The sequence below is a fragment of the Megascapheus bottae genome, chromosome 21 (assembly GCF_031878675.1).
Source record: "Megascapheus bottae isolate mThoBot1 chromosome 21, mThoBot2.hap1, whole genome shotgun sequence".
In the NCBI taxonomy this organism is placed as follows: Eukaryota; Metazoa; Chordata; class Mammalia; order Rodentia; family Geomyidae; genus Megascapheus; species Megascapheus bottae.
In genome coordinates, this window is record NC_143529.1 from 32,992,420 (window position 1) to 33,017,797 (window position 25,378).

The 25,378-nt window shown below is 37.6% G+C and overlaps 1 protein-coding gene across 31 annotated transcripts in view; it reads right to left on the reverse strand.

Annotated features, from left to right (window-relative positions):
* The window catches only part of Trip12 (thyroid hormone receptor interactor 12), a 135,656-nt gene that overhangs the window by 65,940 nt on the left and 44,338 nt on the right, over positions 1 to 25,378 (reverse strand). For 16 of the 31 annotated variants that reach the window (XM_090354963.1, XM_090354966.1, XM_090354965.1 and 13 more), the window contains 7 exons: positions 24,486 to 24,611; positions 22,315 to 23,117; positions 12,969 to 13,074; positions 12,167 to 12,205; positions 8,475 to 8,611; positions 2,470 to 2,553; positions 1,093 to 1,188 (listed from right to left, as the gene is read on the reverse strand). In XM_090354963.1, the coding sequence (XP_090211089.1) occupies positions 1,093 to 1,188; positions 2,470 to 2,553; positions 8,475 to 8,611; positions 12,167 to 12,205; positions 12,969 to 13,074; positions 22,315 to 23,117; positions 24,486 to 24,611 (1,391 nt within the window). The remainder of the gene's footprint in view (positions 1 to 1,092; positions 1,189 to 2,469; positions 2,554 to 8,474; positions 8,612 to 12,166; positions 12,206 to 12,968; positions 13,075 to 22,314; positions 23,118 to 24,485; positions 24,612 to 25,378) is intronic. The other 15 variants (XM_090354983.1, XM_090354979.1, XM_090354974.1 and 12 more) reach the window with 5 other exon arrangements.

Below are 25,378 nucleotides of genomic sequence, written 5' to 3' on the forward strand. Positions count from 1 at the left end.
AGTACAATCCCAACATCTAGTATATGGCACTAAATAATCAATTCAAGGAGTAATGGCACACACCTGTAATCACAACACACAGGAAGGACAAGAAGGAGGATCCAATGTTTAAGGTAAGCTCTCAGGCTACATGGTAAGATATTTTCTCAAAAGAAATGAAATAAAAAGTGGTATGATTTGAGGAGGGGAAAGAAAAAGATCATCATTCAATGCATCTGATTAAAGATTCATTGAATATATAATACGTATATATACGTATGATAAACTGTACAACTCATATAACTATTAGATTAAAAACAACAGGTGAACTGGAAGCATAGCTCAATGTCCTGTACCACCAAAAAATGAGAAGAAAAAAAGTTGATTTTTCATGTTATCTAAGATTTATTTAGGACAGCATCAACAAAACAAATCTTTTTATTTCCTTGCCAAATATTACTATTACAGGCTCAGGCCTGTAGTGTTGGCTACTCAGAAAGGCTAAGCTCTGAGTTCAAAACCAACCTAGGAAGGAAAGCCTGTGAAACTTATCTCCAATGAGCCACCAAAAAAAAAAAAAAGCTAGAAGTAGCCTTGGGGGGGACCTCAAGGCTGCACACCAGACACTGAGTTCAAAGCCCTAGGGCCACCACAAAAAAAATAAAATAATGTAAATTTTTAGGAGGCTAATGTAATGATTACCTGTTAGAAATCAAGTTTAATTTTAGATAAAATTGATACTGGTGTATCAATCATATAAAATCCCTAGGATAAAAAAAAACAAATTGGTAATGACAGTTTACTAGAAATTGTTACTAGAATTGAGGTATAAATCTATGAAACCATATAACCAGCTAACTGCCAGTAAATAGTTTACCATTCTATAGTTCAATCAAAATAGAACAAAAAATTGCTACAAATACTAAGCTTAAAAAAAAACAACCGTAGTTCATTAATCAAAAATAAAAAGTACAAAATAGATGTTGAATATAAGGTGAAAACATACACAAATTCTACTTAAAAACAGGTTAAAAGTTCATAAATATCAGTAACACTAAGAATAACAATTAAGGGGTTTCAAGGGAGAAAAATTTTTTTTAAATATTCACTTACTAGCTCCGCTTCCAATTGTTCTATGGAAAAGTTGTGACATCCGAGGACCAAGAGGACCAAACAGGTGAGGAGGAAGACCCCTGGCCTCTAACAGAGCTAAAGAAAAAAGAAGGGCAAGGGGAGTAGTTGAGTTTATTCAATGCAACTGACCATTTCTTAAAATGTCAAGGAACTGAATCATCTCACATAATTGAGATGTTACTTTTTACTCTAAATTTCAAAAGAAATTGTATTTAACTTTCAAGACCACCTGCATTTATTAATGTAGCATACATTCAAGTATACAAATGCCTATACTTCAAACATCTTAAGTTTTATGGAAAACTTAAAATCCAGTGCCAGCAGGAACTGTAACTTTTTCAAGAAAAACCCAATGTAGGTAATTAAATACCCTTGCCCAATTTCCCCTCTGACATTGTTTCCCAGTGACATATTGGTTAAGACTCTCCAAAAAACACTATGAAAATCATATTTTATGTTCAAAAAGAAGAAAAACTGAGTTCATAAGAGTTATAGTTAAAAACATAGTTGTCATGTCTCTTAAGAACTTTTATTTGAAATTTGCTTAAGTTTCTCACAGGCCTCACATTGAGGATCTATTAATCTATTAATCCACCATCTGAGACAGAAATACATATCTACCTATTAAATAAAAAGTTTATACAAAATTTAAGATTGATTTTTGTAAAGGCTCTGACAATAATTAAAAAATCTGAAATTTACATATATACACTATACCCTTCATTTTAAAATAGGTGACCAAAAAGGCAAAAGGACATTGGAAGGGGGGAAAAACCTACCTTACTAGATGTATTCATGTTATTAGGTACCAGAGAATAACTTAAGCTACTCCTTTTTCAAGGTATTTTGTAATTTATTATTAAAACCAGACATGCTTGTAACCTTGATAAAAGATTCTTGGGAGGCTGGTTTGGGGACTTGAACTCAGTGCCTTGTGCTTTTGCTGGGCATGCTCACTCAACTATCACTGTACTACTTCCTGAATCATGCCTCCAGCCCAGTTTTTTGGTAGTTAATTGGAGATGGAGCCTCAAGGACAATTCTGCCCAGGCTGGCTTCAAACCTTGATCCCTCAGATCTCAGTTTCCAGAGTAGCTAGGATTACAGGAGTCAGCCACCGGTGCCCAGCTGAGAAAATTTTAGTAGTATAAAATTATCTAAGGCTTTCTTATCAAAGTAACAATAAAAATGAAGATGCAGATAGCTCATATTCTGAACTCAAAGCATCAAATCACCACTAAACAGCCCTTTTAGAAGTGCAGGCACTGCGAGTTGTTCAAATGAACAAAACAATTCATTTCAACAGAGAACAGGAGTAGCTGGCAGCCTGTAGTAATCATTTCAGACTGTCTTTACCTTGTAATCGTCCCATCTCAGAATCATCCGATTCACTCTCCCCAGAGGTAGTCATGCCAACAGCCCCTGCAACAGAACTAGAGGCTTTTGGGGGAAGGGAGGGTGAGGGTTAGGAGAGGAGCATTTAAATTCATTATGTCTGGCTTATCTTAAAAAGAAAAAAAACCCAACATTTTACAGACTATTAAAAATAAAGGCAATTAAACTTGTCTTCATGCTGCACACTTGGCTGCTATTCTAAACTTCATCCTGCAAGTATTTAAAACAAAAGGAATGCTGAACTACCTTAGTATTAAACAAGTATAAAAAAAATACAACCTTTTTGCATTTCATTCATACATAGCTTTTGACAAACTCCTCAAACCCTTTGAAAGAGTGCATTAAGTCTTTCCCTGGACTCCTGAACCAAAAGTCAATGAAAGCAATACTTGCTAAAACCACTATTTTATCTGTTTCCTCTCATTTCAAAAGACAGATTATATATTCTTATTTTGGGGGACAAATTACTGAAGATAAACATTACAATGAACCAGATGACTTCAAAGCATCACTATGAAAGAGAAAACTAAAATGTCAAAACTAGCACTGGATAAAGAATTAAAGATCCAGGGGGCGGGTGGAGGGGGAGGGGTTGGGGGTGGGGAGACAAGGTTCAGAGGGACATTACTACACAATGCTGACCTGAACCCAAACCAAAACCGAAACCAGTGTTAAGGTCATCAAGAAATAAACCAAGCCAGGGTGGGGGGCAGGGGGAACAAAACAAAACAAAAACAAACAAACCAGAAACAAAAATAACCAAAAACTACTCCTGTAAAACCAGCAGTATGCTGTACTTTGGTCTTTAAGTATTGTTTTAGAAAGGCAAGACTGATGAACCTGAGACCAGATGATTCACAATTCCTAAAGCATGGTTTACTAGACAAATAACAGAATAATTCAAGTCAGAAAGACTTTTTAAAAACTAAGTCTCATAAGTACTATGTAAATTTAAAGCTTTTCTGAGCTGGCTGTGGTGGCCCACACCTATAATCCCAGAACTTGGGAAAATGAAACACGAGGATCTTGAGTTGAAGGCCAGGCTGGGCTACATAGAGACCCCTGTCTCAAAGAATTTAAGAAAAGCTCAATTTGCTTGTTTATTAAGTAAAATATGCCAATGCACCAGCCACCAACTCTGAATTTTTATTACTTTTGTTTTCCATAGAGTATTTTAAGATTCAGTGGGGTTTTTTTTGGGGGGGGTAGGGGTTACAGATTAGGACAAAGATTAGCAAGAGTGGGCCAAAGGCCAAATCTAGTCTACACTTGGCTTGTTAAATACAAATTTATTACAACATTGTTGTACTTATTTAGAAACTGTCTGTGGCTGCTTTCACGCCATCATCACAAATTGAATTAATTGCAAAAGAGACTATATGAAGCCTAAACATTTATTATATGGCCTTCTACAGAACATGTTACTCAATGTTGTAAAGACACAGGTTACCCCAAAATACTACTGATATTAAAGGGTTATCAAGGTTCAACCACAAGACTCACACTGCTGCTATTGAAGAAAATGATAAACCAATAAACTGCACTATTTGATGGTATTTATAGGCAGCATTTATTAAATGTTTTCTATGCGTAGGCGTCACCTACATGTCCTTTCACGACTGAAAAAAAAATTTGTTAATTCACACACATATGAAAAACTATGGCTTTGTAATTGAATATTTTTTCCCAAGCTAGATTTATTAAGGGACTGAAAGTTTGTATTCAAGATAGTCTTGACTTCACTGATTGTACCCTTTTCTTCTTCCTAGGTTCAGGACTAGGACTTGAACTTAATATCTGTGGACACTTGTTCATTGGCAAAAGCCCAATGAGTCATGCTTCCAACCCAACTGTACTTTTTGTTGTTGTTGTTGTTGGTCAGGGGGCTTGAACTTGGGGCCAGGCACTGTCCCGGCCTGTTTTACTCAAGGCCCTAAACTTGAGACTTCCACCACTTTGAGCCACAGCAACACATTCCTAATTGTACTCTTAAGAACTATACTGTATCAACACCTTAAACATCCATGTCAAAAGTCCTTCTTAATAAAATTAGTGTGATTTCTTCACATTATACAGAAACCCTGCTAACGAATACTTAATGTTAGATATGGATATGACTGAGCATGTTTTAAAGTGTTCTTCCAAGATATGTGGAAAGCAAACCCAAAGTTTTAACGCACGAAATGACTGGCTTTTAAAAAGCACTAAACAAGAGCTGGTGGCTCATGCTTACAATCCTAGCAGTACTTGGGAGGCTCAGCTGAGACTTGTAGTTCAAAGTCAGCCTATAAGACTCCTATCTCCAATCCATTGCTCAAAAAATGGGAAATAGAGCTGTGGCTCCAAGTAGTAGAATTGCTAGACTTGAGCAAAAGAGCTCAAGGACAGCACCCAGGCCCTGAGTTCAAATCCCAAACTGGCATGACTTAGTTTTAAGAGTAGAAAGAGGGCTGTTTGTAAACTCTTGTAAGTAAGAAAATATTATCAATCAATAGGAGTCAGCTCCCAGTCAATCTTAGTCAAGTCTACAAATTTCCTTGAGCACATATACCATTCTTTTGTCTGCTGTCAAATATAAAAAATATGAATGTGGGAAAAGAAAACCAGATTTTCAGCAGTATCACTTTTTTTAAAAGCTAGTATGTCTCCTGTTCTCTAGCTTTAGCTTATTGTCATATTGCTATGAACAATTGTTTACAATGGATAAAGCAGTATTTAAATCAGAAGATGATAGTTTTACTATAGTTTTTATACTTTGAGCATTACACCCTTTTACATAAAAGATAAAATGCTAAGAAGTTTATGGAATAAATAAAATTTTAACTGTCAAGAAAATTAAAAGCTTTTAGATACAAAGCACAGGGGGCAATAGGAAGATTACTTTCCCTCCATCCCTATCTCCTCAACATATCATAAAACTTTGAACTCATGTCAACGCCCAGTTACTAGAATTAAACTCTTACTATAGGGTTTCATCATTAGTTAATATAATCATGATATAATTCACAATGGTACTAAACAAAGTAAGCAGAGAAGTGTTTGCAAAACAGTTGTTTTCTGTGATTTAATCTCGATCATTTCTTGGGAAATTGGAGATTTTCAATGTAAAATGTGTCAGATCAACACCTATTTTTGTCACTAGTTCCTTTTTTTTTTTTTTTTGGTCAGTAATGAGGACTGAACTCTGGGCCTAGGTGCTGTCCTTGAGCTCTTCAGCTCAAGGGTAAGGTGGTAGCCCCACTTCTCATTTTCTAGTGGATAAATGGAGGTAAGAGTCTCGAGTTCATTAGTGCCAAGGCTGGGCTTTGAACCACAATTCTCAGATCTCAGCCTCCTGAGTAGCTAGGATGTCAGGCATGAGCCACCAAGCCCGGCTTTTTAGTTCACTATTTTGAAGGGAGATTTTACCAACTATAGAAGCACTGAGAATGAGATTACTCAGTACAAGTTGTCAAAGTCACTACCACAAGTCGAAGCTCTATGCAGTACACTAATTTACACGCTTATTAATTTGCAAATAAACTAAAGCACATTATGCCGACGAACTTAAGACTCCATAAATACTTAAGCAAACGAGTTGAATTCCTATACCTAACAAGCCATTCACCCTACAAATGTACTACATTCAGTATTTATCTAATACAAGTCACATATGTCTTTAATTACCAGTCACAACATATGAACTAGAAAAACACCTATATTGGGGGCCGGGAGTTTGGCCTAGTGGTAGAGTGCTTGCCTAGCATGCACGAAGACCCGGGTTCGATTCCTCGGTACCCCACATACATAAGCAAAAAGCCAGAAGTGGTGCTGAGGCTCAAGTGGTAGAGTGCTAGCCTTGAGAAAGTCCAAGGACAGTGCTCAGGCTCTGAGCTCAAGCCTAGGACTGGCAAAAAAAAAAAAAAAAAATCTAAAAGTGGAGCTGTAGCTCAAGTAGTAAAGGACTAGCCTTGAGCATTAAAAACTCAGGGAGAGGGGCCAGGAGTTTGGCCTAGTGGTTAAAGTGCTTGCCTAGCATGCATGAAAACCCAGGTTCGATTCCTTGGTACCACATACATAGAAAAAAAGCCAGAAATGGTGCTCAGGCTCAAGCGGAAGAGCTCTAGCCTTGAGAAAGTCCAAGGACAGTGCTCAGGCCCTGAGCTCAAGCCCAGGAATGGCAAAAAAAAAAAAAAAAAAAAAAAAACTCAGGGAGAGCACCCAGGCCCTAAGTTCAAGCCCTAAGAAGGGCACCAAAAAAAAAAAAAAAAAGAAAGAAAGAAAGAAAAACACTTATATTATTTTGTGTTTAGAAAGGCAATCTGACTGGACTAATTCCCTTAATTTTATTCTATTGATAAAAATTCTCGGTCCTAGCTGGGTGCGGTGGCTCATACCTGTAATCCTAGCTACTCAGGACACTGAGATCTGAGGATGGCAGTTCAAAGCCAGCCCAGGCTCAGATGACTATGCGACTCCTATCTCCAATTCATCACTAGAAAATGGCAAGTGGTGCTGTGTCCTAGGGGTAGGGGAATAAATAGCCTTGATCTGAAGAGCTCAGGGAGAGCGCCCTGGCCTAGAGTTCAAGACCCACCACCACCCTACACACACACACACACACACACACACACACACACACACACACACACACACACACACACAATCTTGCTCCCACACCCTTAATTCTAGCCTCCAACTATATGCATTTGAAGTAAACACCCTTATAACCCTAAGAAAACATAGGTATTATAAATGTAGACTTTTAAGATCTAGATTTGAATGTCACAAATTCATTCCAGCTTAGAGATCTGGAAAAGATTAACCAATTGTGTCTGTTAATCCCTGTTTATAAAATAGCAACAAGATCCATACCCTAACAGTTGTTTTAAATTTTAAAATTAAAATTATGTGTCAAGTACTGTATTTTCAGTAAAGTGTATGTTAGATATTATTAATTGTAGAGTTTATTGTAAAACATTCAGCAAATCCTTTTCTGTCACCTATTTGGGAACTGTTCTTTCTTCTACATTTAGTTTTGAAATTGATAGACTGGAAAGGATAAGATGTGGATCATGACACGTGAATTTCACACAAAATGGACTATACTCTTCCAAGTAATTATCAATTAATATTCAATGGAGTTATTCTAGGAAAAAAAACATAATAGGATTGAAAAATTCTCTCCCAATATAAGAGATGCTCTAAATTGAACATACAACTTATTGTATGAACTAGTAAAGAATACAGATCCTTAAACAGCTACACAGTGTGGTCACAGTGAGTTCTAAGACCTCTCTGACAATCTATGACATGACCAATCATAATGTTAAGACAAACTAGCACATACTGAAATACTAAACCTCAGTATATAAAAACGTTCTGTTCAAAAGTCACCATCTAAACTCATGTATAACTATGCTGATTCCAGAGCCTCGTGTCCATATAATAAATTTTAAAATATTTTTATATCTCAACTTTTGTATCTACTATTAAAGACAATAAAAATCAAAGTGTATTTTCAACCTCACTAGCCACAGTTAAGTAAATTTCGGTTTCACAGTAATTGTTTTTGTAATGGTATTTAGGATACCAAAAGCCAAAGGGAAGAAATCCCTCTCAAATCTTGTTACTCTAAAATAGCAAGAAGTAATGTAAGATACCCATAAAAAAGTAAACATTATTAAAATATCTTAGTTGAACTAAATACTATTTTAGGGTTTTAAAAATAACTCATCCCATATCCTTACCTTTCATTATGAACTCAATTCTTTTAAAGAATCAACTGGCAACTACGTTTTAAGTGAAAAGAAATTTACTCCCTTCTATAATCCCATTGAATGTAATTAGCATAAATTTGGATTAGATCAGAATTTACAAAACAAGCAAAAAACCCACAAAACTGTTTGGTGGTTAATATCTAGAATATTTCTGATCCCAACAATTCTCATAGAAATGAGTTTTAGGGCTAAGAAATATCAATCTACCTGCAGCTCCTTGGGGAGCTTCATCTGTTCTGGCAGCTGAAGAATTCACTGTCTCCTGGTTGCTTTCAGGGTCTGCCATTTTCTCCTGCCGACGAGCCTCAGCTGCTCCTCTCTTGCCCAGGCCAGAGCCTCGCCGACTGCAACAGAAAAATGTCATAACAGGCAGCCTTACCAAGGCATTAGGAGCAATGTATAGATGACACAAAGCTCAAATTCATAGAGCACAAAGCCAGTTTCTTCTCCTTTTAAAATAAAAATTGTTGTATAAAATCACTATGCAGAACAACTAAGACTTTGTATATTTAAAATTCTTCCAAGTTATAGTTCATTCACAATATATACTTTTGTGTTTCTAGAAGATATTAGTGGTCATCCTTACAGATATTAGAAAACAACAAATTGAGCTAATTAAAACAGAGCCCCATCTGCATGGTAAAAATGACTATGACTCTGAGGTCTAATGCATCGATAGCCTTGCACCAATGGCTAGTGCCTATAATCCTAGCTAGTTAGGAAGCTTAGATCTAAGGATCTTGGTGCAAAATCAGCCCAGGCAGGAAAGTCTACCAAACTCTCAACTCCAATTAATGACCAAAAAGCCAGAATGGAGCCGTGGCTCAAGTGGCAGAGTGCTAGCCTTGGGCAAAACAAGCTCAAAGACAGTGTCCAGATTTAGGTTCAAGTCCTAGGACAGGCACCCCCCCACCCCCGCAAAATAAAGAGAAGGGGGAGGAGGAGGAAGAGAAAAAGGTCAATATGCAGACATTGACAATGGCATAACAAAAACAGGCATGCCCATTCTCCATATTCAAGAATAACTAAACTGAGGCCTAGTGGTAGAGTACTTGCCTAGCAAGCATGAAGACCTGGGTTGAATTCCTTGCTACCACATACATAGAAGAAGTCGGAAGTGGTGCTGTGGCTCAAGTGGCAGAACTCTACCCTTGAGAAAGCCCAAGGACAGTGCCTAGGCCCCGAGTTCAAAGCTCTAGGACTAGCAAATAACTAAACTATCCCCCAAATAATTATCCTAACAATAAACAATAACACATTAATATAAAATAAAGGATTAAGGACCAGCTGGGTGCTTAGATCAAAGGATCATGGTTCAACACTAGCCCACACAAGCAAGTCCACGAAACTCTTATCTCCAATTCGAATGCACACCAGAAGTGGAGCAATTATCTGACAAATGGCTGGATGTCAGTGGTAGACGTTAGTCTGACTATGATTTTTAGGCCTAATGAAATAAGATCATAAGTGTCCAATAATAAAAAAGTCGGGACAGCGAAAGAGATAGTTTTGAATATGATTTTGAGCTACTATGTAATCATGTCTGTAATCTTAGCTACTCAGGAGGCTGAAATCTGAGGATCGAGGTTCAAAGCCAGCCTGGCACTGAAGTCATGAGACTCTTATCTCCAGTTAATCACCAGAAAATTGCAAGTGGCACCGTGGCTCACGAGGTTAGGGCAGTAGCCTTGAGCTGAAGAGTTCAGGGACAGCGTCCAGGCCCAAGAGTTCAAGTCCCACAACTAACCCCACTCCACCCCCAGGGGGAAAAAAAGAGAACATTTTACTGAAATATTTATTTAATCAGAATGTAGACCCTGTCTAGAGGAACATCAAAGAGAATTGTCAAAACAAATACTAGTTAGGGTGTAATCTACCACTTGGGCCACGAGTTCAAGCCCCAAGACAGACGGGAACTAAAAAAGAATGGCTTAATATTCATGAACAAATGACATTTGGAAACTTTCAGGACAAAAGCACAGACATGATAATCACTCAGTTTTCATGAAGCAAAGAACAATTCATTGGTGATAAGCAAATCAGGCAGAAAAAGTTATCCTGATAACTTGATACTGTTTGAACAGCTTTCCAAAATACCTTAAGAATTACAGACACATGGGCCAGGAACATGGCCTAGTGGTAGAATGCTTGCCTGGCATGGACGAAGAGCTGAGTTTGATTCCAGAACTGGTGCTATGGCTCAAGGGTGGAGGATAGCCTTGAGAAGGCCCAAGAAGAGTGCTGAGGCTCTGAGTTCAGGCCCCAGGACTGGCAATAAACAACAACAAAACAGAAACCTAATAAAAGGGGATTTGTTGTTTTGTTTTTTGTAGGTGTTGGGGCTTGAACCTGGACCTGAGTGATGTCCCGGGGCTCTTTCTCTCAAGACTAGCACTCTACCACTTTGAGCTATAAACTCCATTTCCAACTTTGGAGTAGTTAATTGGAAATAGTCTCTCATGGACTTTCCTCCCCGGCTAGCTTTGAACCACGATCCAGAGATCTCAGTCTCCTGAGCAGCTAGGATCCCACTAGTACCTAGCCTAATCAAATATTTTATGACTAAAAAACAACAGTGAAATTAGCTATTGCCTCATGAAGAATAAAAGAGTGAGCGGTCATAAAGGACATACAAATGAAGGTTTTGAATTACCTTGTTTTCATAAATAGTAAAGACTGTTCCCTCAACAGGGGTTGATTTAATCATTCCCAAGTAAACAGGTTACTCACATCTCAATTTTGCCAAATTACAAATTAGGGAGGTTCAAATTCACCCAACATCTCACTTGCACAGAAGGTTGAATATGGGATACACAAGGATGTTGACATCAAAGTGTTAGTACAAAGGTACTCAATTTAAGTAAATGCTCAAATAATTCCATAAAGGTTTTTTTCTACCCTCTGGAAGGTTTTTGATGAAGAACACATTTGAGAACTAGATAGCTATGTACAGCATGTCTATGTGTGCTGGAAGTAGTTTTACATGTACTAATAAAGTGGTCATGTGTTGAAGGATACAGAGAAAGAAGACTGTAACTACATTTAGCAGACTTTGAAGTTAAGTTCAACCACAGTGAATCAAGTTTTTATATCACAATCCATAAACCTTTTGTAAGATTCAAAATTCAGCACAAAATAGGCCTAGATCTCTGAATAATTTTCAGAAGTCCTTCATCAAAGGGTTGCTTAGAAATCTCAAAACAAAAAGAATACTAGTCTAGATGTCATAAACAATCTGAAAAACTGAAAAGTAAATGCAGGAGCTAAGGGTATTCGGTGGTGGAGCACATATTAGCATACATGAAGTCTTAGGTTTATCTCCAAAAAAGCAACCAAAAAACAAAAACAAAAAAACATGGAAAAGGAAAAGTAGAGATTTATGGTTGGGCAAAGATATATTTCTTATTAATGCATAGTCTTTCCTTAGGTTATTATTGTGTCACTGCTAAAACAATAAGAACACCCCTTGTCTTGAAGAACCAAATATACTAAAGGCTTCTTATTCAAGTTAGAACAGAAAAAAAAAAGATAGATTATCCCATCACTTGATGTATCTAGTAGAACTACATATGGGGAGAAGGAGGGAAGAGACAGAGAGGTAACAGAGACTGATGTGAACATACTGCAAAAAAAATGTGTAGAAAAATGTGTGCAAATATGTCAATGAAATTCCCTTCCATATAACTACTGTAAGCGAATTTTTACAAAAGAATAAAAAAGAAACTCTACATATAAGAGAAGGCAAACTCACATCTGGCTTTTGGATAATTAGCAGCACAAGTACACTTGACAAACTGTTCAAGCCTGAAATTCTGAGAGGAAATTGCAGAAGAAAGACTTTTGTTGAACCTAAGGTTTCTAATCATTAAAGTATATGAATCATACCCTGTACCACATACCAAAGGTAGGGGACATTCTGAAAATGAGATCCACAGCAACTGAGAGAAATAGAAATTGGAAATGTAAGAGAACACACATTGCTTAAGTTTTTCTGGATGTGTAAGTGTTGTAATGAAACTTAACTATTACCCTTAGTCATTAAACTTAGTAACATGTCAACACATTCAGAAACTAATTAGACAATATGAAAGCCATTAAACAGGCATCCCTTTGGATACATTAGTCATAACATTGGGAAATTTAGCCACCTTTAAAACAACTCAAAGATGCTCATTAGAGATATATTTGGCAAATTAGAACTTTGCAACAACCAAATGTCCAAGTTCTTTCTAGCAAAGAATTCTAGAAAATGGTGCAGTAAGAGAGGGAAAAGTAGAGAATAAAAGCATTGTCAAAAATAAAATGAGTGGGCTGAGGAATGGCATGGCTCAAATAGTAGAGCACCGGACGAGTAAGCACTAGCCTTAGTATCTACCCATGGATGGATGAGAATAAATAATACATGATTCCAACTTTAAAAACCTAACTAGTTATTGGGGGAAGAGAAGAATTCACAAAAATGAGCTAGTGATTTTACATGTATTTACTAAAATCATTATTAGGCCAAGTATTGTATACAATTGTATTATATAGTATTACTCTTGTAATACTAGCACTCAGGAAGCTGAGGCAAAAGGACAATGAATGTAAAACTAGCTTGAACCACAGAATGAGACAATGTCACAAAACAAACCTACTAACTTACAAAAATATGTGTAAGAACAGAATAGTAAAAATAATGAAAACATAGCTGAAAATTACCTGGTACTAGCACAGGAGCCCGTGGTCTTTTGGCGTGTGCTCCTCCTCAAACTGGGGAGCTCAGCAGGTGGGGACTCACTGCGCTTCTTAGTAGATTTTCTTAAACCTATTTGTGAGAATTATGAAAATCAAACTTTATAAGGAGAAGTTATCATGATTTAAAACTCAAATTCTTTCAGTAATCCATTTGTTTTTTAAAGTCCACAAAAAGTTTTCTTGCCTTTCCAGCAGCATTGCTAAATTTATTTCCATAGTTTTTTGCTTGGCCTACTCCACTCTACTCCACTATTTTACCAACATCAAGAGATTTCTACCATATATTCTGCCTGTAATCCTATACACTCAGAAGGCTGAGATGTGAGGATAGCCATTCAAAACCAGTCTTGACAGCAAAGTCTATGACCAGAAAACCAGAAGTGGTGCTATGATTTCAAGTTGTAGATAGAGTGCTAGGCTTGAGCAAGTTCAAGGATAGTGCCTAGTTCCCAAGTTCAAGCCCCAAGACTGGCCAACAAATATAATAAAAAAAGTGTTGAGGGAAATTCAGGTTATTCAAGAGTCTCCAAATACAGAAATCTACAATCAGACCAGCATTATCATTTGGACCAAACTAGGAGTTTCTTAATTTTTTTCCAGGTTGATTTTCAACCTATTTCACTACAATTATTCAGTGTGATTACACATTTATACCCGATATCCTATTCTATCCAATCTTTGCCCCTCCACACACACTGGTCACCTGAGAGACAGAAAATGAGTATCACTACTTTTCTTACTTAAAAGCACTTAAAAGTAATCCTACAGCAGGGTATGGTGGCTCACACCTGTAATCCTAGCAACTCAGGAGGCTGAGATGTGAGCATCACGGTTCTAAGTCAGCCCGGTTCAGAGCCAGCCTGGGTACTAAAGACCCTGAGATTCTTATCTCCGATTAACCACCACAAAACCAAAGTGGTGCTATAGCTCAAGGGGCAGCGTGGCAACCTTGAGCTGAAGAGCTCAGGGACAGCACCCAGGCCCAGAGTTAAAAAAAAAAAAAAAAAAAGTTAAAATACTTTTCTCTTAAATATGTGTATTGTTTAGGGGCTGGGAATGTGGCTTAGTGGTACAGTATTTGCCTACCATGCACAAAGCCCTGGGTTTGATTCCTCAGTATCACACACACAGAAAAAGCCAAAGTGAAGATGTGGCTCCAAGTGGTAAGAGTGCTAACCTTGAGCAAAAAAAAAGCAGCTCAGAAGCCCAGGCCTGCCCCCACCCCCGAAAACACACAACACACACACACACATATACACAAACACACACACACAGGGTAGGGGTAAAAGGGGAGAAGCAGGTTCACATCACATCAAAACGCAAAGTGCAATCATTATAAATCACTTCAAACACCCTACTATTATTATCAAATGCCACTTTAGTGCATTAATCCTAAAATATCCTCACACAAACAGCAATGAATGGAAACAACACATATTTACATCTATGTAGTAATAATTAAAATACCCAAAATCATGCATTCTGAAGTATTTGTAACTCAATGGTTAAATTCAGGGCCTGAAGTTTGCTAGGCAGGTCCATTTGAGCCATGTCGCCACCATTTTTGCTTTACCTTTCAGACAGTTTCTAACAGTAGGCCTCCACAATTATTCTACTCCTAAACCTGTAAACATATCTGGGATCACATACATGTGCTACCATGCTGGGGGCTTGAATTCAGTGCCTCACACTATTGCCTGGCTTGCATGCTCACGGCTGCCACTAATAAACTACGCCCTAATTTGGTTTTTTGCTGGTCTCTGGCACTTCTACCCTTCAGATTACTTCAAGCTGTGTTTCTTTGTATCTCAGTATCTTGAGTAGTTAGAATTACATGTCTAAACCACGGCACAGGTCTTACATTTTTCTGAGCTGCCCTTGAAGGAAAACCCCCATCTTCACAATATCACACCTGTCAGTGATGATATACTTTCAATTCAGCTATTTACATTTTCACTATTCATACCCTTCAACTTTCAACACATAAATGTCATTTTGATAATTTACATATGATATCCAACAAGTCTAACAAATGTATTCGTCCACTGAACAAGCATCTTAAGACAGAATCTTTTCATCATTTTATGAAGTTATTTCCTGTGATGACTAAAAATAACACAAATGTAAACAAAAGTTGGGCAATACTTATTTCAGAAGACAAAAATTAGACAAAATCAAGTCATTACACAGTGATAAAAGGTTCCATTTCCTCTCTGTACATATCTGTACTTTAATTTTTTTCAAAAAGATTCAATTTTTCAAGAAAGTACGAGTAATTTAAACACAGTGGGTAACCTAAAATACTAACAGATCTGAGAACTACAGAAACATAGTAGTAGCAGATTTCAAAACCTGACATTTCATCAAGACAGAGGCATTAAGAAAATACTGGAAAATACTTGTCCAGTGGACATTTAAGGAAAGATATGGGAAAAAAAAATCACTGAACACAAGCTGACTATAGTCTTCTCATTGAAAATTCTCCAGAATTTATTATATATTAGGCCATAAAACAAGTGTTGCAACCATAACTTTAAAAGTAAAATCCTATCCATTATATCTTTATACATGCATAAAATCTGGAATCAAAAACACCAAAAACACAATGTAAATTAAACAATATGCTCCTGAACTAGTACTAAGTCAAAATATAACTTAAAAGTATAATTAAAACATAGCTTAAAACAAATAAAAATGGAAATGCCAACTTATTGTTTGCAGTGAAAATAATTCTAAGAAGGAGCTTTAAAGCAACAAGTCTACATGAAAAAAAGAGATACAGCATAGGGGTTGAACACTTGCCAGAGTACATAAATCCCTAATTTCCATCCCCAGTACCAAAGAAAAGGATTCTCAAGTAAACAATATAAAGTTAAACTTCAAGAAATTTTTCTGGCCTGGCTGGCTTGAAATATTGAATCTCAGACCAGAGCTAGAAGATTTTACATTTTTATAAAGTTTCAATAGGAAAATGTGACTTTGGTCAGTAAAGCCTAAAATATTTAGCATATGGTGTTTTACAGAACACACAGAGCTGTATTTTAATTTAAAAAAATGGCAGGAAGCCATTTCTGATATTTTAAAATTGTCTCAATTATCTCAATTCTTTGAAAGATGACCTCTAGAATGATATTGGAAGTACACAGAAGATAAATGTATGAATTACTTTGAATAGCAAGACAGTATAAAAATATTAATGTACCAATTCACGAGTCTTTCTTTTTTCCTTCAGTTTCTCACTTTCTTTCATTGATGTTTTGTCATTTGCCCTATATAGGTCATGTAATAAAACCATGCCTCTCTAAAAAATGAATCTTAGCTGGCAACTAGTGATTGGTGCCGATAATCAAAGCTACTAAGGAGGCTGAGATCTGAGGATAATGTTTTGAATGCAGCCTAGGTAGACAAATCAGTCAGTAATAAGAAGTGGAGGGGTGGCTCAAGAAGTGGTAGAGTGCTAGCCCTGAACAAAGAAGGGAAATAAAGACATTGAACTTTTCGGCCTAGTGGTAGAGTGCTTGCCTACCATGCATGAAGAGCCAAGTTTGACATAAAAAATGCTGGAAGTAACACTGTGGCTCAAGAAGTAGAGCTCTAGTTGTGAGAAAGCGCAAGGACAGTGCTCAGGCCCTGAATTCAAGCCCCAGGACTGGTCAAAAAAAATAAAAATTCATTATGCTCTATGTAACTGCAAAAAAAATATACAAGAGCCATGTTAATGTTGATTAGGAGGGAATAGGCTAAAATACAATCATGTAAGATAAGCCACTAAAAATGCCATAGTTTTGCAGGGTGCTGGTACAGGGGTAACTCAACCAGACCATCTGTCTAGTGTTTGCTGGATGGTCCTAGATTCTAGCTCCAGTGCCATAAACACACTCACATAAATGTTAACTGACAGTTTGGGGCAGGAAAAGTTGTGGGAGATAAAGCACTTTTATTTCTTTACATGTGTCTTTACATGTATATCATGCTATCACCGTGAAGATGAAATTATATGTATGTCGTACACAGCCACAAAAGAAGTATTTGAAAAACAATGTCCAAGCCAGGTGCAGTGGCTCACGCCTATAATCCTTACACAGCCACAAAAGAAGAATTTGAAAAACAATCTGTAATCCTAGCTACTCAGGAGGTTGAGTAGGTGGTTCAAAACTAGCCCCTGGTTCAAAGCCAGCCCCGGTCCGTGAGACTCTCCTCTCCAATTAATCACCAGAAAACCACAAGTGCCACTGTGGCTCAAGGGGTAGGGCAGTAGCCTAGAGCTTACGCACTCAGGGACAATGCCCAGGCCCAGAGTTCAAGTTCCTCAACCGACCAAAATAATAATAATGATAATAATAATGTCCACTTTATACAGGCATACATAAACATAAAAATATCCACCTGGAATATAACACATATGAGCACTTTCTTTTGTCCCCTCCTCCAGAGCCAAGGAGCAGTGAAATACACCTGTAATACTAGGTACTTTTCCAGAGGCTGAGATCTGAGGGTGATAGTTCAAAGCCAGGCCAGCAAAATGAAGAGTCTCATCTCCAATTAACCACCCAAAAGCCATTAGTATAGCTGTTCCTCAAATGGTAGAGTGCCAGCTTTGAGCAAACATGTTAACAGATACCTCCTAGGTCGAGTTCACGCCCCAGTACACACATACAGCCATACCAAAAAAAAATAAAAACTGTATTGTGTGTGCACATGCGTGCACAGAGAGAAAGGCATGCATGGGAATCTATAAAGATGGAAGTATGGAAAGACTGCAACAGTTTTACAAAGTGAAAGAAACACAAAACCTAATAAAACTGTAACACTGAAAATAGAAAACAGAGGTGTACCAACTAGATAGAAGCTTTGATGACCAAAAAAAGCTCAGGACCTAATGTCAAGTATTTCTGGGGAAACTTTGGAGTTAAAACTGAGGATTGGCAGGCTGTTGCTGAAACAATCCTAATTCCCCAGACCCTTTCCTACTACTACAAATGGACAACTGTTTCTGAACTGATCTAGCAAAATACAGGGCCATTATTCCCTAGAAAGTAAAGAGAAATTACTAATTAAGCATGGCTACAAATAAAAATATACTATACTAAAAATATACAGGTAACCATGGGCATGAAATGTCAGTTACACACAGAATAACTACCTTAATACCCCATTCTCCTTCCATAGTAACCTTTCAGTTAGGTTCCTAGAACTTTTGACAGGCCTTTACTTTTAAGGAAGAGTTTGAAGAAAAATGATCTAAAATAACAGATGAGGTTTCAGAACAAAACAAGCTAGTTCACTAAGCTGACAAATTACACTTTCAGTCTTAACCTTAGAAGAGTTACTCATTTAAAACACTCAATACCCTCCACTAATGTAGTCAACAAAAACATGTATCCACTAATCAAACACAGGACTAAAATTTTTTAAAGATGAGTGTTGGGCAATGGTAGCTACTAATGTCTTTAATCCTATCTACTTTAGAGATTGATATCTAGAACACCACCATTTGAGGCCAAGTCAAGCAGGAAATAACCAAAACAACCACTCAAATTTTGAAGATCCACTAGGTTTTACTCTGTTCCTTTTCCCTGCTACTTCTGGTTGTTACTAGTCTATTGAAGCCAAGTAGTAGGGAATTTTCTGCCGGGGCTTGGCTACAAACTGTGGCTCAAGTTGTAGACTGCTACCCTTGAGCAAAATGAAGTTCAAAAAGCCAGAAGCCAATGGCTCAGGCCTGTAATCTTAGCTACTCACAAGACTGAGACCTAAGGATCACTGTTAGAAGCCAGCCCAGACAGGAAAGTCTGAGATTCTTATCTCCAATAAACTACTCAAAAAAAGCTGTAAGCAGTGTTGTGGATCAATTAGTAGAGCTAACTGGGCAAAAGAAGCTCAGGACAGCACCCAGGCCCACAGTTCAAACCCCAGGAACTGTGAAAACACACACGCACGCACGCACGCACAGTAAAAAATGAAGCTCAAGAGACAGTGCCCAGTGCTGAGAATGTGGCTTACTGCCTAACTAGAATACATGAAACTCTGGGTTCAATTCCTCAGTACTCCATAAACAGAAGTGACACTGTGGCTCAAGTGGTACTGTGCCTTGAGCACAGAAAAGCTCTGAGATAGGATCCAGGGTTTCTTGAGTTCAAGACCCAGGACCAGCAGGGGAAAAAAATTAGAGAGGTAGGATGCATTGCGAAGCATGCACAAAGCCCTAGGTTCGATTCCTTTTTACCACCTACACAGAAAAAGGCTGGAAGTGGCGCTGTGGCAGAGCACTAGCCTTGAGAAAAAGTGTCCAAAAGACAGTGCCCAGGCCTGAGTTCAAGCTCCAGGGCTGGTGAAAGAAAAAAAATGAGACACAGACGGAGAGCACCCAGAACCTTTCTAGTCATTAATATTATATTAATGGTTTTAAATTCATGTCAAATATGTATTTTTAAAGTCTGTTATGTTAAACAGTACATTGATACTGTAATAACTGCCCAATGTACATTAGGCAAATTATCACATAACACACTCTTTTCAAGCCCAAATGATACACAAAGACTTCTGTTTTGTTCCTGTCTTTTTGATGCGCTATAGTTGATAAACAGCAATTCTTCAGGAAGTCTACCACTAAAATAGTTTCACTATCTCTCCTGCCACACTACTTCCTCATGAGTAATCTGTTCACTGGCTTTGGGCAGCTGCTGAAGCAGCACACTAGAAAAGGTCTTTCTGCTTAAGTGTCCTAAATAAATACATATAAACTAGTACACTAGCAGAAGTGACTGTAAACTTCCCAAGAGCTTTCTGTATATTAATTCACACCTTGTATATCCTTGACTATTACAGAGAATAATTCCATTTCTTTTACTACAGCATTATTCTTCTACTAACCTTCACCTGAAGAATCTTATAGCCAAATGATTGGCACATTTCAAACTTGAAAGTGGGATATTCAAGGACTATATATCCAATCTATATCCTACAAAGTAGCCTACTGCATTCTGTGATCAGATGTAGAACTAAATCTGGACTGCTTTGTTCATGTTTCAGTAGCAGAACTCTTCCAGTTTCCTGAGAGTTTATTCACAACGGAGGAAATCCCACTAATCAGCCATAGGAAAGGACAATATTTTCTTTTAAAAGCCAATTTATGTAAATAGCTAATCTGAGATGAGTCAAAACCATGATATCAGGTAGTATCTGTTATATCACTTTGCTATGACAAACAGAGGCTGATCAAATGAGGGGATGAATTCCAGAAATTTAATGTAAACTCAATCCAATTGACTATGCAGATTACATAGCTAAAAAATTAAAATGGAAAGGGAGAAAGTTTAAGACCTGATACAAACAATTCCAATTGTCAAGAAACCTTGGTAGGGCAAAAAGACTAATATGATTGGGTGTGCTTCCTTCTCTACCCCACAGTACCTGTTAAACTCAGGGTCTTCCACTTGCTCAGCTGGCATTCTAGAATTTAATACCGCCAGCCCTGCTTTTTATTATTCTGCAGATGAAATCTCTCTGACGTTTCTCCCTAGTTAGAGTCAAACTGCGATCCTCTGTATCTCATTCTCCTAAGTAGTTAATATTATAGGTATGAGCCACTACCACACAGCTTGTTGTGCTTTTCTAAGATGGCCCATTTCCTTTACAACATCAATATACCAATCAAAAAATTTCATTACCTATGTATACCAGACTTTAGAGAAGTACTTCTTGTTTAACATACCAAATAGAACAAATTTCTAGAAGTGAAAAGATGTTATTTTCACAATCACTTTATGGAACACATTTAATATTGCTCAGTTAGTGAGTTACTGCCCAGGAGATACAAGGCTCTGAGTTCAAACTCCAGAATCACCAGAAGGAAAAAAAAGAAAAGAAAAACCCAAGCACACACAAACCCCACAGGTATTTAACACTGCTTTTCATTATTCTTGTCAGGGGTTAACAATACTATACCAACCAAAAGTATTATAATACTAAGTACACTAAACATAGAAGACATTCTGATTATTAGGTCAGGCTGATTCATTATTAATAGAATGCTAGTAGACACTATGTAAAATTTTCCAATAACAAAGAAAATGTTCTGTCCTTATCAAAATGTAGATCTGTGAAACTATGACCTGGAAGAGGGTTCAAAAAGGGAACCTAGGATCAAAAACTTACTGAGCCCAGCGTGGTAGCACAAGCCATAATCTCACAACTGAGGAGGCAAGAATTTGAAGCCAGCTTTTGGACCATGCATGGGAAAGGAAGGAAGGGCTGGCCAACAAACAAACAGTCTTCATGAGGCTGGGCTCACTCCTATAATCCTAGCTACTCAGGAGGCTGAGAACTGAGAATCTCTGTTCAAAGCCAGCCCAGACACGAAAGTCCATGAGACTCTATTTCCAATTAACCACCAGAAAACTGGAAGTGGTGCTGTGGCTCAAGTGGTAGAGCACTAGCCTAGAGCTGAAGAGCTCAGGGACAGTACCCAGTCCCAGAGTCCAAGCCCCATGACCAACCAAAATAAATAAATAAATGCCTCATGATCAAATAGTACTGTTAAGTTTTTAAAAATTAAAAGCATGGAGCTGGGAATGTGGCATAGTAGCAGAGTGCTTGCCTAGCATGCACAAAGCCCTGGGTTCAATACATACACGGTAAAGGCCAGAAGTGGTGCTGTGGTTCAAGTGGTAGAGTGCTAGCTTTGAGAAAACTCAAGGACAGTGCCCAGGCCCTGTATTCAAACCCCAGGGCTGGTCAAAATAAATGAAATAAATTTTAAAAATTCTTTCTCAAAAATGTTTAAATTATATTTCTCCTTTTTGGATTTTTTTAAATATAAAAAAATAAAAAGCTGAGTGTCAGTGGCTTATATCTGTAATCTTAGCTAAGTAGGAAACTGAGATCTGAGGAGTGAGGTCCAAAGCCAGGCCAGGCAGGAAAAATCTTGAGACTCTTACCCCCAATTGACTATTAAAAAGCCAGAAATGGCACCGTGGCTCATAGTAGTAGTGGTAGAGCACAAACTTTTGATAACAAAGTCCCTGTGAGACTCTTAACTTCAATTACTCAAAAACCAGAGCTATGGCTCAAAATGGAAAAGTGCTAGCCTTGAACAGAAGAGCTCAGGAATAGCATTCAAGCCCTGGGTTCAATTCAAGCCCTATAACTGACCAGAAAAAAAAAAAAGGACAAAAGCCATTAAATACAGAGTCTGTTTTTAGAAAGGAATCTCAAGACTAGCTCAGATTAAAAAAACAGAACTAGAAGACATAATCAATTTGAATAACAAAGATTTTCTTTAAAGAAAAAGATCTTTTGATAAACTTACTTGCTAACTTGGCCTGTAATCCCGAAGGTCCAGGTTTTGATGTCTCTGACTTAGAAGACCCTGGAAGAGACAGTTTTGTTTTAGGAAGGCTAACTTTAGGGCTGAAACGAGCAGCCCAATCAAATTTTGAAGAGCCACCAGTTTTACTCTGCTCCTTTTCCCTGCTACTTCTTCTGGGACTAGGACTAGATGCTGAACGGGAACGTCTGGCCTTGTTCTGGTCTTTGCCTTGCTTCACCCTGGCACCTGGAGGTATGGTTGAAGAGGCTGAGGCTACAGCAGAAGATGATGAGGAAGTCGAGGCAGCAGAGGAAGAATCAGTGATGGTGCTACACCCAGCTTTGGCTGAGGCGGCGGATTTTGAAGCCAGCTTGGTAGGTTTTGCAGATCTCTCTTCGGCACCAGTTGATTCAAACCCAGAACCACTCTTTAAAGAAGAACACTCTGTCCTCTTTCTTTTCTGACTCCGTGAACTACCAGTGGCCCCACTCCTTCTAGTGTGAGCCTTGCTTGTTGATGGTGATTGTGCAGATTTCAGTTGTTGCTCCTGGTCTAAATGTCTCTTCTTTGACTTACTATGTGGCTTATTTGTTTCTGAGGGAGACTCAATGTTCTGAAGTGCTTTGGGTTTTTTCGCAGAGCTAGGAGAATTGGTCCTGTTGTAGTCTGGACTAGCACTGCGTTTCACTCCTCGAGAAGTGTCTTTCTTAGGCACCTGCCCCGTTTTTTGCCTTCCTGAAGTATTGGCTCTGTCTGGATCCTCTGGTTGTGGAACTACGACAGCAGATGATGAACTGCAGCTTCTAAGAGGTTAGATAAGAAAAGAGTTAGCAACAACCTGTCATCCAGTAAAATTTTCATGTAATAGTCATTTCTTAAATGTCTGGGAATAAGTACTTTAAAAAAGGGAAAGAGGGGAATATTGCCAGTTAAGTCTAGTAGTTTAAAAGTTGGGGTGTGGCATAAAGTACCTATATAGCTAGTATGAGGCCTGAGTCCAAACCTGATGGCGTGTCAGTGTCAGCTTCAGCATCATCAGCACCACCACCACCAGCCACCCACCCACACATCCTCCCCAACCCCCACAAAAAAAAAAAAACAAACACAAGTTCTCAAATGGATCAAATTTCTAAGGAAAAGCATTTTGAGCAGCAAATATTTGGTGGAACATAAGGGTGCTCTTCAGCCCCAAAATTACTAACACTAACACTTCTAATCATAAATTTTTAAGAATTAAGATTACTACGGGCAGGGAGTTTGGTCTAGTGGTAGAGCACTTGCCTAGCAAGCACAAAGACTCGGGTTTAATTCCTCGGTATCACATACATAGAAAAAAAAAAGGCAGAAGTGGTGCTGTGGCTCAAGTGGTAGAACTCCAGCCTTGAGAAAAAAAACTCAAGGATAATGCTCAGGCCAGGAGCTCAAGCCCAGGACTGACCCAAAAAAAAAAAAAAAAAAAAAAAAGAATTAAGACACTGGTAGGTTGCACCTATAATCCTAGTTACTTAAAAAGGCTGAGATCTGAGGATCTGCAGTTCAAAGCCAGTCCAGGCAGGAAAGTCCATAAGACTCTGACACACCTCCAACTAACCACCAAAAAAAGTGGGAAATAAAGCTGTCATTGTGATAGAGCATGAGCCTTGAACAAAAGACCTCAAGCCTTGAGTTCAAGCCACACAACTGACCAAAGACAAAACAAAACAAAAAAATAGATTATTGCTACTCTATTCACACAGCCAATTGCTTGTCAAAGCTAAATAATATTAACATACACATTTCCAAAAAGATTATCTTAGAAATTATCTTATTAACACTATGAAATCTTCAGCTATACTCCTTTCAAAGAAACACCTGCCAATCAGAGCTTAGGAACCATGGATCTGGAAAAAATAGAAGCACTGACCTGAACCATGGTTCTGAAAATAAAAACTAAGGAAAGCATTTTCAGATGCCTATCATGGTCTGTTAAGCAAAGAACTATCTCTAAGCAAGTAAACATATATTGTTTGGGACATGTTGCACTGAAAAAATGACAAAAGTATTAATTCTAAAAGGTACACTTAAGAAAATGAAAATATAGCACTAAGATAACCTTGAAAGCTTTAGTATTAAGAAATGATTGGAATGTACTAAGTTTGCCTTGAAAATGTATAAGCAATGTGAAAATTTACCTTTTAGAAAGGTGTCCCCTTGACAGTTCAGAAGTAGTATTAGACTGCACTTTGGGTGCCTTAGAATTAGATTTTCTACTCTCAGGAGGGCTATATCCCTTATGTTTTGCCTGCCCTAAATGTGACCTGTCAGCAGAAAATCAAAACAGAAATCTATCAGGACACTGAGATGCAAGTAAAATACTGAAAGTGAAATATTTTTACATTTTAAAGAAGTCTCTCAATTTGTCATTAATGACCTACTCTTCCTCCAAGAACTCATAAAATTATTATTCTATCCAACAATTTTTTACAATGGTTAAGATTTCTTACCAATTGTCCTAATTACATGAAATATTTACTTAAGCAATAGTGAATTTCTTCAACATTAAAAATACCATATATTCTTAAAAAAAATATTTACTTACAGATAAATGCTACTTTTAATAGACGAAGTATGCTACTGCACAGTGGAATGACTGAAGATACCATGTTTGAGTTCGCCATAAAGAAGTCAGATATGTTTAACCAGATTTAAACATTACATATGTGTGTGTGTTCATCAAAGCATCAGACAAATAAAAATTGTACAAATTTGTGGTGTATCACTTAGATTTTCAATTACAATATTTTGAATAGGCAGATTGTAATTGCAATTAAATTTATAGAAAAGGTAATTCATGAGCCATATCATAATCGTTTCCAAGTACATGAAACACAAAAGATGAACCAATTCTCAAATGGATTTTACACAGAACATCAGAAGTACTAATAATAAACTTTCATGAAATAGATGAAAAGTACTAACCAAAAAAGTCCAATATACTTAGAAGTTATCACAAAGTCCCAGACACACATTCAAAAGATTCCCCCTCATTAATACAGCTACACTATAGCTACTTTATACAATTAAA